Source organism: Equus quagga, chromosome 2 (genome assembly GCF_021613505.1).
Source record: "Equus quagga isolate Etosha38 chromosome 2, UCLA_HA_Equagga_1.0, whole genome shotgun sequence".
Lineage (NCBI taxonomy): Eukaryota > Metazoa > Chordata > Mammalia > Perissodactyla > Equidae > Equus > Equus quagga.
Window position 1 is genome coordinate 68,461,120 of NC_060268.1, and position 13,363 is coordinate 68,474,482.

The following is a 13,363-nucleotide window of genomic DNA, read 5'->3' on the forward strand; positions in this document are numbered from 1 at the left end:
TTGTGTGACATCAAAGCAATTAACCATCATCTTAAATTGTTTTAAGTACATATATCATAACACATAATTATTGTTAAAAAATTTCTCCAAAAACATTTATCCTTTTACATTTAGTTTACCTGTTCTCAACAATTATGTTTAGATCGTCTACGAAAACCTCATGAGACATTAAACAAAATCAGCTATTATTCTAAGTTATTGTTCTTATTGACAAATTTTGTAACAGAGAGAACATGAGCTTGTTTGACCAGTAAACCCAGGCTGTATGTCTGCCTTATATCCAATGCTGATAACTTTGAGGACATACCTATTTTAAATCAAACCAGCAAACTTAAACAGGCTTTTATTTACCAAAGATCATTTTATATTATGTTAAGCAACTTTGTCTTTTAGAATTTTCTGTATGTTAATCAAAGACTGGATTCCATTGTGAGAGATTTTGAATCCTCTCTTTTAGGGGTGACCTCTAAGGTGGACTCATCTGAAACAGAGGTTCCCCAGAATGGCCATTACAATTTCAAATTATCTCAAAGGTTTACTTATTTTCACTTGCTTAATTTTAGATCAGGAATTTGAGGGGAGTTGAAGTGGCAAATTTCACCGAGAGAAGAGCGAGAAGCAGCAGATTTGGCTTCTGCTGATAGCATGTTTAATTATTTAATTATTTTCTCTTAAAGAGGCAGTAAAATATTTCTGATTTTATTTAGAAGCCTCAAAAAATTAAAATAGGCTTCCTGTTGTTGTAGCTGGCTTTTTCCAATTGCATACATCAGTTTGGGTAAACTGAAATTGCCCCATTTTGGCTATTTTAAAGTGAGATCTCCCCTAGCATGTTTAATCAACATCGCCTAAAGGGTGGATTTATACGCTTTTACAATATCAGGTAGGGGAAACATTCCCCAGAGACATAATGTTTATCTCCACAACATAATTTATGATATAGTCGGGCAAAAGAGATGTAATTATTTTACATATAGCCCATTTAGATATACCAATTTTTACAAACCTTTATCTTAATTTTCTTAACTCTTATACTTCTACTTATAACTTGTATTAGAATTCCATTAACAAGTTTCAGTATTACAATATGGTATAGGAGAAGCATTCCCAGTTAGACATAACATTTATTCCCAAGGAAAACATCCAGGCAAAGTTGACATAACCTCTTCATATAATATTAGCTTAAACACTTTAATCTTTCTAGTTTTACCAACTTTAGCAGCTTAACTGTTGCCCCAAACAATTGTTAGTCAGGTTTCTCACTCTGATTTTTGCCTCCTGACCTTTTCGGTTTTTTCAAACTGGGATGAATAGAACAGGTTTGTCTGATGTCCTTTAATGTTGGGGGGCCAATACGGGGTGACTTTAGCCCATCCAGCCTTAGGCAGTGTTTCATTAAAACCTTTGTTTTAACTTTATGTCTGCTCTATTTACCCCATTTTCCTTTTTAGTAACCAGTTAAAGATTTCCATCCTGTTGGGATGAGTCCTATGACTCTTCCCTTTCTGATTTCTCGTTGTTAACTTAATGTTTTCATTAGCATCTATAAGACCACGAGAAGAAGTGAGACCCCCAAGTTTGATTAAGGTTTTAAGACTAGTCACTGTATTTTCCTTTTAATTTGGTCTTTGCATAGGTACCAATAAAACAGCTGTTTATGACGAGAGCTCTCTAAAAATTTTCCAGCTTAAGGATTCATTGTCTGGCCATGTTCTCTCCAGAGTTAAAAGAATATTGCAGCCATGCAGTGTTACAAAAGAAAATCATCCCTTTTAGACATTGGCTTATGACTATAATTAGATCATCTACTCAGAATTAGCCCCAAATGGACTCTGCTTGGGGACAGACAGCATGTTTCCCTTTCCAATACACAGAGACAGACACACAGATCAAGACCCAGAAAAGCCAGACACCAGTGAACCAGTCCCCAGATTAAGGGTAGAAAGTCCTACAACTGTTCCCACTCTGAATGTGTGCCCAGATGGCCCCTCCACGAACAGAAAGGACCCCAGATGGCCTCTCTGCAAACAGAAAGGGCCCCAGATAGCCCCTCCATGAATGGAAGGGACCCCAGAGGAGGGGAGGGAAGTTCATGGCCCTCCCTGAGGCAACTTACCCTATTTCAGAGTTCGTCGACTCACCAGAATGGAGAACAAACAAACACAAATCTAGAGCCTGTTTCATTGCCATAAGAAAATGTGCCCAGGGTCAGTGGTGCCAAGCCAGATGGAAAGTACTGTGGACAGTCCCTAGGGCAAATAACCTAGGCAGCTGCTGGCCTGCTTCCTAGGAAATCCCTGTCAGTCTGGGGCCGCAGAGCTACAGGCAAGAGCCTCCTGGCTGGCTCACCAGGTTGTTACCGCCTACAAACATAGGTTCTTTACCCGCGACACAAGAGGGGCCAAATAACAACTGGAACACCAGACTTATGGCAAGGAAAGGGTTTTTATTTCAGGTGATATCAGCCGGGAGATGAGAGTGAGCACTCAAATTTGTCTCATTTCATCTTGTCTCCCCAAAAGAGGGGAGGTAAGGGGTTTTAAAGGTTTGTGAGGAATGTGGCTGTTTGCAGATGTGTGTGTGTGTGGCGGGGAGGGGAGGGGATGGAGTCAGTGGCCTTGCTGGTCTGAGCTTTCCCACCAGCCTGTGTTCGGCCTTTCGAGACTGTTTGCAGGGAGGAGGAGATGATATGGAATCCAGGTGGTTATCCTTGGCTGTTTATCTCCATGGCAGATAGTGGATTCTGGAGCTAGGGATCCAGGGAGTAAGCAGGGAAAGAGTGCTTTGGTTTTAACCCCATATATGCTGGGTTTAATGTAGAGGAACTGATATCAGGGTCAGCATCACTTCCATACCTCTGTTATTGGGAAGGGCAGTCTTATTTTATTGCTCTTTTCCAAGATTAATTTATCTTTTCTGTTAATTTGCACAGATGCCATTCTGACTTTGTATTTCATAGGATTTTAAAACTGATTTTTCTTAGTATTATGAAGGCAGCAGTGACTTACAGTGGCCTGTGTTTTTATCTACTTTGCTGTCTTGCAGTCTGGTGCCTTGAAGATACATTTAATTTGCTATTCACATCTGTTAAAAAAAAAAAAAAAGAAACTGTGGAGTGCCTGAAAATTAGAGTCTATTCAAGACCTTGCACGTGGCTGCCAGTCTCCCCTTTCTGAGACCTAGCTGCTTCATTCATACCAGTAAGAGCTACCTTTGTTTGACCAGACTATGTTAGACGTATTAGCAAGCACTCATCAGATCTCAGTTAAAAGTTAATCTCAGTTCAGGATAATAAGTTTGAAGTTTTCAGTTAAACACTACAGAAGGCTTAGTGGAAAATTGAAGACACTAAGATAGTGATCAATGGGCACAATACTTTTCTACCTGAGAATGCCAGTAATTGGAAAATGTAGCAAAATCAAGTTGATGACCTGGAAACTAAGATAGGGTTAAGAAATGTCACATTGGTGGGGGGTCCTAGAGGTAAAGAGACAGAAAGCAATGGAGTTTTCCCTCCTTCCAAAAGATTAAAGGTTTGGGATTTGATAACTTTGAACTCTCTTCCTCACGTGTCACTGCACATCCCATTTCTGCAAAAGTCCATCATCCCCAGCAACCCCAGAAATAAGCAGCTCTGGAAACCAATAACAAAGTCATGAAATGCTATTTCTGATGTGCTTTGATCTGATTTTTAGGGGTAAAAGGAGGTCTTTAAAATCACACGTTTGTTTTTTGGCTGTCTTGGGCAACTAGAGACAGCTGTAGCTGATCACGAGAGCTGGCAAATGGGAATTTAGAATACCATTTGCCCCAAGAGGCAGATATCTTGTATAGAAGGCTGATTTCATTGACCATCCCTTCTGAAGCTGAATGAAGGTGGTTGAATTTGAAGATAAAGTTGAACTGAAATTCTGGAAATACTTGGATACATAAAGGCCTTTAATTTGTTCTAATGTAGAATTTGATTTGCCTTTTTTAAAAAGTACATTCAAGGGGCTGGCCCCATGGCCAAGTGGTTAAGTTTGTACACTCCAATGCGGTGGCCCAGGGTTTCCCCCGTTCGGATCCTAGGCGTGGACATGGCACCACTCATCAAGCCATGCTGAGGTGGCATCCCACATGCCACAACTAGAAGGGCCCACAACTAAGAATATACAACTATGTACCAGGCGGCTTTGGGGAGAAAAGGGAAATAAATACAATCTTTTAAAAAAAGAACTTTAAAAAAAAAAGTACATTCAGGTATTATCAGAATTTTTACAGAAATCTATCTTGAACAAGTTTTCCAGGGTTAAAAAAAAGGATTATTCATTTGATGGTGTAATGCTTAATCCTACCACCTGGGTAAACCAAGTGAGCTTCCTGTAGAAGATTGCTTCCGCAGCTTTGAATTATGTATGAATATTGCAGACTCATGAGATATAACCTTACCAAGGGATTCGTTTGTATAACAGGCAATCTGTAACAATGTTACTGTTTCCTTTGAACACCTTAAGTTCATTCCCCATGTAAAGAAAATGAGATGTCTTTGTGGAGATCGTGACATGATTTTTTAAGCATCAGGTCAGATATACCAAATCTCAATTAAAAACTGGTCATTAATGAAAAACTGGTTGAAGAATTTGAGGTACAGGCAAACGTGTGTTGTCTTCCATCATGAAAGAAGAACAAATGCTGAGAGTCCAGAAAAAGAGCAGCTTAAGTCAGAGTTTGACCCAACTTGATGATCAAGTACTTAGATGTCAGTGCCACAGTTATTGCAGACATTCTGCATTGCATTATAGAGCTACGGATTGTTTCAACATGAGTTTAAATAGAAGAAATAGAAAAGCCATAACTTCCTCTTTGTGGGCCATTTATCAGTTAACAATTCTGTTTTATAGGAATTGAATATCAAATTGTACTTACCCTGAAAAAAAATCTAGTTACCCTCATCATCATTTGCTATTAAGATGTACTGAGATATAGTGTATTAAATAGATTTCCTGTCATTTTATTTTAAAGAATTTTTTACCACCTGTCTCATAGATGAAATGGGGGAAATCTTCATTTTCTTCGTTATCTCCTTCCTGATGTTGTCACCTAGTTTGTACAGAAGATAAAAGTAATAGGGAAATAGAACCTGAGTTCTCTGATTGGAATTTTGTTGTTTTCTCCATTACCTTAAACATTTCCCAATGAAATAGTGGTGGTGAACCATTTTGTTAGGAGATATAGCCTGTATTTGGAAAGTGTCATTTTACTATTTGGGAAGGTTTTCTGATTTTATATCTAAATATGAAACATTTAAAAAAATCAATGGTCAAAAATTACAGTCACTTATAAAATTAATATGCGTAAGATTAATTGTAAGATTTTACGTCCTTTTTTCTTTCTGGACTATTTGTCTATTTCTACATGGTGACTGAGTCAACCTTCTCTGATGCTGTTCTCGATTCTTTTTCATTTTCTAGTCACAGCATGTTCCCACATCTAAGCTTGGACTCTCAAAACCTCTCCCTTTGTCTCTGTATCTCTCTCTCACCATTTTAATCATACAAGGAGCTGTTCTTCCCTCAAGCATCAAGACGTGACATATCATTGATGCATTTTTAAAAATTCTTCCTTTTAGACACCTCTGTCACTGTAAGTGCAGATTAAACATCTTAACATCCATTTGCAAATCTGTGTGATTCTACTTTCAACTCTCTTTGCATAGTCCTTTATAGTTGACAGTTATTTTAATTGGTGATTTAATATACCAGTGTACTTATTTAAAATGTGCTTATGAAAATTAATCTTTATGTAGAATATAGGTTGTGCTGCCCTGGTCCTCACAGAGTTAATAAAACTAGCTTTCACTTTGCTTAGCTCTGTAAAGGTAACTTGGCACATTTCCCAGACCAAACCCCTAAGGTAAAGGTCAAGGTACAGCGGATGGTATTAAGGTGCAGAATTCGAGCCTCTCATATCTTGCCCAACTTGTAGTCCTCCTGAACTCAGTGGGTTCTCTGGTTCATCAGAGCTTCAGAACATGATTACCAGACTGAAGAAGGCCCTGTAGAATATCCTTTAATGGGAAATTGTGTGAGTGAGTACAGTGGGTGAGTTTTAATATTTCTTGCTTCTTAGCATCCTTATGTTGTTTTGAGAAGCCTTTAAGAGGACGGAGCTGTGTTTCATGTATGTGGGAACAGGCCCGGGGAATTTCTCACAGGTTGATAGCAGCAACTCTTTCTGTGGTTTTCACAGTAGCTGAGGCTTGTTGTAAATAGCCCAATCCCTGGGAGAAAAACAGACACCTAAGGATAGAGTCATGGTTTCTCAACCAGCCTTCCCTAATCCTTTTTGACAAATGGAAAGGAGAGCTTTCTTTTAGTACTAACGAGGAGATTGGGGGAAGAAAGAGAAAACGCAAGAGCAAGGCTACAGAGATTAGGAGGCTAAAAACAGCTTTTTAGGAAACCCCTTAAATTGACTCTAGATTAAGAAGAGAATGTCTAGAGATTTAATGTTTTTCCTGCCGAGGGGGATTGATATTTTTAAATCACTTTATATTTCTTGCTTTGAAATCAGAAATGGCTTATATTAACTTTTGCCCAGCAAAGATCGTTTTCCCTCTCCTGAAACGTGTTGATAACTATTCTGTGATCTACAATCCTGACACTAAGTGGTGTCTGAGAGTGTCTCAGAAGTGTCACTTTGCTTTGTCTTTGCTAATGCATGGAAATAGAGCCCCTTGTTACTTTGATTTTATGATGGTCCATATTATGAGAAACCAGCTTTTTCGGAGCCCATCCTTTTGGGTTGATGACTTAGGGCAGCCAGTTATGAAAAGGCAGCACACTTTGCTGTGCGGGGCCTCCTTTACATAAACCATCCTGTTGAGTGCTCCTGGAGTCATTCCTTCCCACCTTTCTTCTATCCCTGAGAGCTGGATCCCATAAAGAAACCTCCAGCGCATTGCTCACTCCCAATATAGAGATACCTCCGGCTCTGCCAGCTTTGAAATAATATTTTTGAAGTTGTATATCCAGCGGACTTCAAAGCTTATTTTTTTGCTCAGGCACATGCATAATTTCCATGATGAAAGGTTAAGAAGGTACTCCTCCTCCTCCAGATTCTACTCCTCAAATCCAGAGGTGATATATGTTCTGATGATACACAAAGTGCTTCTTTTAAAGAAACTTGTGTCACCATGACTCGCTGCCAGTTGAAAATCCAGAAATAACGTGTAATAGTATATGTTTTCTTCTTTTTCTTTGCCCATTAAAAAAAAAAAGAGCTGACAATTGTGTGACAGTCTAGGAACACATTCGTGGACTAGAAACCATTAAAGATGCCTGATTTTGAGTTTATTTCATTGACCAACCCAGTGAGATTTTCTCACTGGCCAGTTTTCTCCACTAACATTTAATGACCATTCCATCCCTGCTACTTTATAGTAACAAAATTGACAGTTAAGGCAAGGTAGGGAGTCAGAAGATTGGAAGAGATAGCTGTAAGCAAATGAGCAGGGAACAGTGAAACAAGACTGAGAAAACAATGTGCTATGGATGACCATACTCTGGTATGTGGCCAACAGGATGCTCCAGATTCATTTTAATAGATATGATTAACTAGAATGCAGAACTTTCTTTTCTCTTTGCCTTGCCTGCTGCATTAGATTGACGCTTCTGTCCTCCTGGCAACAAGACCTTCCTGGCCTCAGTTTACCTACTAAAACAATTGCTTAACTTCCTTATTTAGATAGTCTAATCTCAACTTTATTCCTGATCCTTTATTAAATACTTGAGTATGTAGTAAATACTATATACTAAATAAAGTAAATATATACAATATTTAGCAAATTTACTATACAATAGTAAATATCAAATACTTTACTAAATACTTGAATATATTTGTCCTTAACTAGCTAACAGCTTTCTCCACCACCACCATCACCACCTCCTACCTAAAAAAAATTCCACTCCTTACCTGTTATTCTCAAGCTTCCCTCTGAGCTACCATACCTCATCTACCAAACTGTATTCTCAGTATGTATGAATCAAGATAAATAGAAGTATCAGCCCGCATGAAGGACTGCCTTATATTCAAACAAGTATGTTGGGGCTTATGACCCATTGCTGTGTCTATAGAGCCAGTTATTTACATCTATGGCAAGTATATGCCTTCCATAAATCAAATTTTAGCAAGACCTTTGAATGCCAGTGATAATGGTCTGATTTGTTTCAGTCATGTGACCCATGAAGTGACGGAGGATTTTTCTCCTTGGGATCCAAGAACTGTTGCTGCAAAGCAAGATGGTGGGGGCTGCACTTCAGTCACACCAGCATTGCCCCTACCTGAACTGGAAAAGGAAGAGGAAAAAGAAGACACTTCAGAGCCTCTGGACATGAATCCCTGTAGTGCAACATACAGCAACTTAGGTAAGTGCAAATGTCACATAAGTAATAATATTTAAACTGTGGCTTTTTATGCACTAGCCAAGTACTGTACTTTCCTGGATAGTTTTTATTGCTCCATCGAGCAAAAGTTGGACAATTGGAGTTATAAATTTTAACTCACATCAGAAAAAGTTCTGGTGTTTACTAGGCATGTATTAAACACCTGCTACCACGAGCCTGTGCTAAGGGTCTGACTTGGTCCCTGCCTTGAGGGACTCACCTGGAGGGAAAGAGATGAACTTGTTAATAATTTCAGTTTAATATGATAATTGCAGTGATAGAGATACGGAGTATCTTTTATATTACACAGGAGAGGGTGTCAAAAGATGCCTTCCTGGAGGTAATTCCTGAACTGATTTAGCTGGTTGAAGGAGGGAAGGAAGAGTATTCCACCCAGAGGCAACAACATGAGCAAAGCATGGAGATGCAAAATAGCTTGATGTGTGTGGATACCACAACCATTTGGTGTTGCTTAAATGTGAACTGGAGAGTTAGACAAGATCATGCATTTCAAGCTAAAACCTTAGACTTTTTGCTGTTTGTGATAGTGACCCATCAAAGGGTTTTAAGCAGAAGAATAATGTGATTAGATTTGTGTTTTAGATCATCCACTCTGCAGGCCGCTCTGCAAGGATGGATTAGAGGTGAACTATTTGTTAGCCCAAAATCTGGTATTTGGATACTATTGCAGGACCACATAAATGGGAGAGGCCTTGACAAAGATAGTATGAGGGGGAACAGTGGATAGATTTAGGAGATATATAAGAAGCAAAATTACATAAGGCTTAGTGGTTAATTGGATATGAATAATGTGAAGAATCTATGATATATCTCAAATTTCTGGCTTGGAGTTAGCAGATTCAAGGAAGTAAGATCCCAATTATTGGAGATGTTTAGGCAGAGGCTGAGGGGCCATCTCTCAGAGGTGCAATGATGAGAATCCTATCCTACAAAGCGGATTGAACTAAATTATCTCTAAGGTTCCTACCAATGCAAAGTTTCTTCATTTTTCTAATCATCTTCACTCTTTTTCCTTGAGTGCCTAGTGACTTCTGATCTGTCCCACTCCCTTGAGTGTCCCATAGTTTCCTTCCTTCTGAAAAGCAAAGCATGGGGCTGGAAAAGGATTTCTCAGTGCTGTTCTCCTGTGAAATCAGGAGAAAGGTGAGTAGCATGAGCTGGACTACACATGCAAAGCACCAGCAAGATTCTTAAGGACCACTGACCAACTCTTACACCTGTTTGGAAACCAGTGGTTTATAGTATCAAAGCATTCTTCTACCTAGTTTCTCATCTCCTTTCTTCTTTGTCTTTTTTCTTCGTCAGGTTATTGTAAGGAAAAATCATTCTAAGGTCAGCTAGCGTACTTGGAAATAAAGGAATCCTTAAGAAGGCCAAAAGGTTGAGGTAATACTGTAGGAGAAATGCTCTGTTATGTCCTTTCAGGAAACTCAATCACAACAACTCACATGCAGTTGAAAATACATTCTGTAAGGCAAAAGACTTCCATTCTAAGTTCTAAAAGCCCTGTATGATTTGTGAGTGGAGGAGACCATATTACAGTTTACCCAAGCAACTATCTCGGATACCATTTTCCAGTTGGAATGGATTTTATAGTCAAGTAAATTACTGAACTTTGCCCATTCTTTTGTGTTTTATGGAGCATGTTATAAAATTTAAAAATTATTGTTTATTTACTATAATATGCCCTCAAACAGCATAATACATCAGGAATTATCTCTCAGACTTTCTTACTGCACCAAAATTTCTTTCATGATGTCCTCAGTAAAATATATACTAATTTTTACTGATTGTGTGGTATCTTATGGCTTCTCTTCTTTATAAAGATCCATTAATCAATTAAAGTTAAATTATTTTATTTGTCTTCTCAACTATGTAGATTCTTAGCAAAACTAGAGCATTACTTCCATGAACGTTCCAAGTGCCTTACGTATATTAACTCACTTCATCCTCACAAAAACCTTAGAAATTATTATCCCCATTTTTCCGACGAGGAAAATGAGGCAGAGTGCCTTGCCCAAAGTCACAGAGCCAGTGAGGATTGAACCAAGGTTGGAACCCAGTCGGTCTAAACCACTAGACTGGAACAATCATAACCACTAAATCCTTGTAAAATACTGAAGGACTGTAGCTGTCTCCCTTTTTTTTTTTAAGTCATCTACTTTGAGATACAAAATTTAAGACATTTTTTAAAAGATTATGATTACTTAGAGTACAAAAATACTAGGTTACAGATGCCCAGTCAGAAGATATCTTTCTTTCTACCTATTGCTTTACTTTGAAAAGTATGTGATGCTCATAAAATGTTGCCTGGTTTTCCTTAAGTGCCTAAGTGGCTGTGCTTGACTCCATAAGGCATGATACATGATTAATTGCTTCTTTGGAAAGATTTTACTGTGTGAGCAAAATAACAACTGAGTAATAGATAGAGTTGACTCCATCAGTTCTACAAACTGAGGGGTTTTTATTGTTTTAATTTTTCGCTTTGCTGTTGTTGTTATTTGTCCTAATGGAACCATTATTTTAAGTGGCATTTGGAACTTACCTTTTTTAATACTTTCAGCAAATCATTTGCATGAAATTTTGAACTACCCCTTTGGGTAATTTCTTATGATTTAAAGCCCTGGTAGCTTAAAAAACATTTTATGCATGTGTTTAAAAACTGAGAGGATACAAAACCTCTTAATGTAATAGCTTTAGATGCTTTTAAATATTCCAGAACCATTCCATAAACACCACGTTCTTTCATTCTTTTTATTTTTCAAATGAGGCAGAGGATGGATGGACTGATGGAAGAACTTGAGGGAGGAAAGTTAAGGGTTACTATCATTTTCACTGTGGAATTTATTTCTGAAAATTACACTGTAAAGTGGGCTTAGGAAGCAGTTTAATATAGTAGGAAAAAAATGTAGGTTTGGGGCATCAGACATATTTTGTTTTATATGACAGCTGTGTCATTGACCACCTACATGATTGTGGCTCAGCCATTTACCATTCCTGAGCTTCAATTTCCTCATCGGAAATGAGGGAATAGTAACATCTGGTTTGTAGGGCTGATGGGGATAAAAGTACTTGGTACATAGAAGTGCTTAATAATTGTGAAGTTCCTTTATTTTTTCCCAAAAATACACTGTTACTTTCTCCTTCAAGTATGTTTGATGTGCTAGTCAGAAAATGTAGAGTAAAGTGGAAATCATTTTAAATGTTTATTAGAAATGTTGCGTAAGCAGAACAACAAAATATAAATCCAAAAAGTTGTGAGCTGCCTACACAACTAATGACTGAAGGTGTGAAACGTGATACAAGATATAGGACCCCAAGGTGGCTAATAGGGACCAGAGGAGAGATGACAAATAATAGCAACATAACCGTGACAGACCCAGTCCCTCAGGTCTGCTAATTATAGCAAAACAACAGGACGTGGTTTGGATTTGTTTTGTACTTTCCACATTTCTCAGATAGTTCTGAAAACTAATAAGTTAAAAGGAAAGACAAACTCAACTGGAATAGGCCTTGTTTACCTTACTTCAGAACCTCCCATTAGATCTCTACCCTTGAGAGATGGTCTCATCGCCCCACTGTGGCATAACAAGAGCTATTGTGATCCAGCCATTCCCACACAAAGCTACCAACTTAGGCAAACTATACATTTTTCTTTTCACCTTAGAGATTACTCTCCAGGGTTAATTCAGGTGCCTTTTTTTCTTGTCCTTAACATAAATAAAGCAAACTTTATTTTGTGTATAACTAGATTCTAGAGCTGCACTATCCAATATGATCAGTAGCTACTAGTCACATCTGGCTATTTACATTTAAATTCATTAAAATATGAATAAAAATTTCATCACAGAAAGTTCTATTGGACAGTACTGCCTGAAAGAATCAGTTATTTGGGAGATTTGTATTGTCTTCTGTGGACACAAAAATCATATTGGCCTTTTGCAACTTGACAGCTTCTTAAGAAGATTGCTCCAGAGAAGCTGTTTTAGATCATGAGCTCCGCCTCCTCCATTCATTGACCAATGAATACAGTTTCTGCTCTACTTAAAAAAAAAAAAAGAGGGTTGCCCCTTACACAGTGGTGGTTTTACTCTCGGTGATGGTGACATGAGGTCAGTGAACAAACTCTGATCTATGACACCTTAATCTACCCCAAACTGAATTTAGCAGGGTATCTGCCACCCAAAATAATTTCTCAGAGAAGTGATAGTATGTTTTTTTAATCAGACCGTCAACGTTTTCCCCATGTTTCTTATGTCTATCTCAAAATGTCTAGCAGAAATATCGCTAGTTTTTTATCTGGCACACCTGACTACTTTATCAGCCTGCTAAAGTCAGTAGCTTGTAATGACTGCTCCTCTGTTGGAAATTAGTTGGCGACTTTAGCTCTCCTTCACTCACTTTGTAACTGAGTACTCTATACACTGCTTTTTATGGAGATCTATCAAGTCTCCATTGACTTAATAGATTTTTGGCTTGCTCCTGTTCTGTGTGCCTACAACTTAGCACATTACCTAAAACATACAGTAGGTGCTAGGAATATGTTTGAATGAATGAGCCAAAAATGACTTTTGCATTTGACTTTATAAGATTACTGGGTTGGAGAAATCAAGCTGTCAGAAAAATTCATGCAGGAAAATTTTAAGTCTCAGTTTATGTGTTCTGTTAATCAGCAGTCTTTTATTTCTAATATGAGGCTTAAGCCAGGGGTTTCCTAATTAAGGACTAATACAAGCCGTACCTCAGTTTCCTTTCTACATGTCCTCACAAGAAATTGTCCCATGTCTCATCTTACTTACCTGAAGCATCTCCTTAAGGCTATACCCTTCAAACACTGAAAGAAAACACCTGAAAGTCTTCTGTCTCCAGAACTTCCTTTTGCAGTGTATTGATCATCAGTGTTAAATTTTAAGGGG

At 38.1% G+C, this 13,363-nt stretch overlaps 1 protein-coding gene across 9 annotated transcripts in view; it reads left to right on the forward strand.

The window, feature by feature from the left end:
• Window positions 1-13,363, forward strand: part of PEAK1 (pseudopodium enriched atypical kinase 1) — a 294,511-nt gene that overhangs the window by 244,139 nt on the left and 37,009 nt on the right. For all 9 annotated transcript variants that reach the window (XR_006887507.1, XM_046653653.1, XM_046653651.1 and 6 more), the window contains one exon: window positions 8,215-8,408. Coding sequence is in view for 8 of the 9 variants with exons in the window: in XM_046653653.1 (XP_046509609.1) it covers window positions 8,215-8,408 (194 nt within the window). In the remaining variant the exon portion in view is untranslated. The remainder of the gene's footprint in view (window positions 1-8,214; window positions 8,409-13,363) is intronic.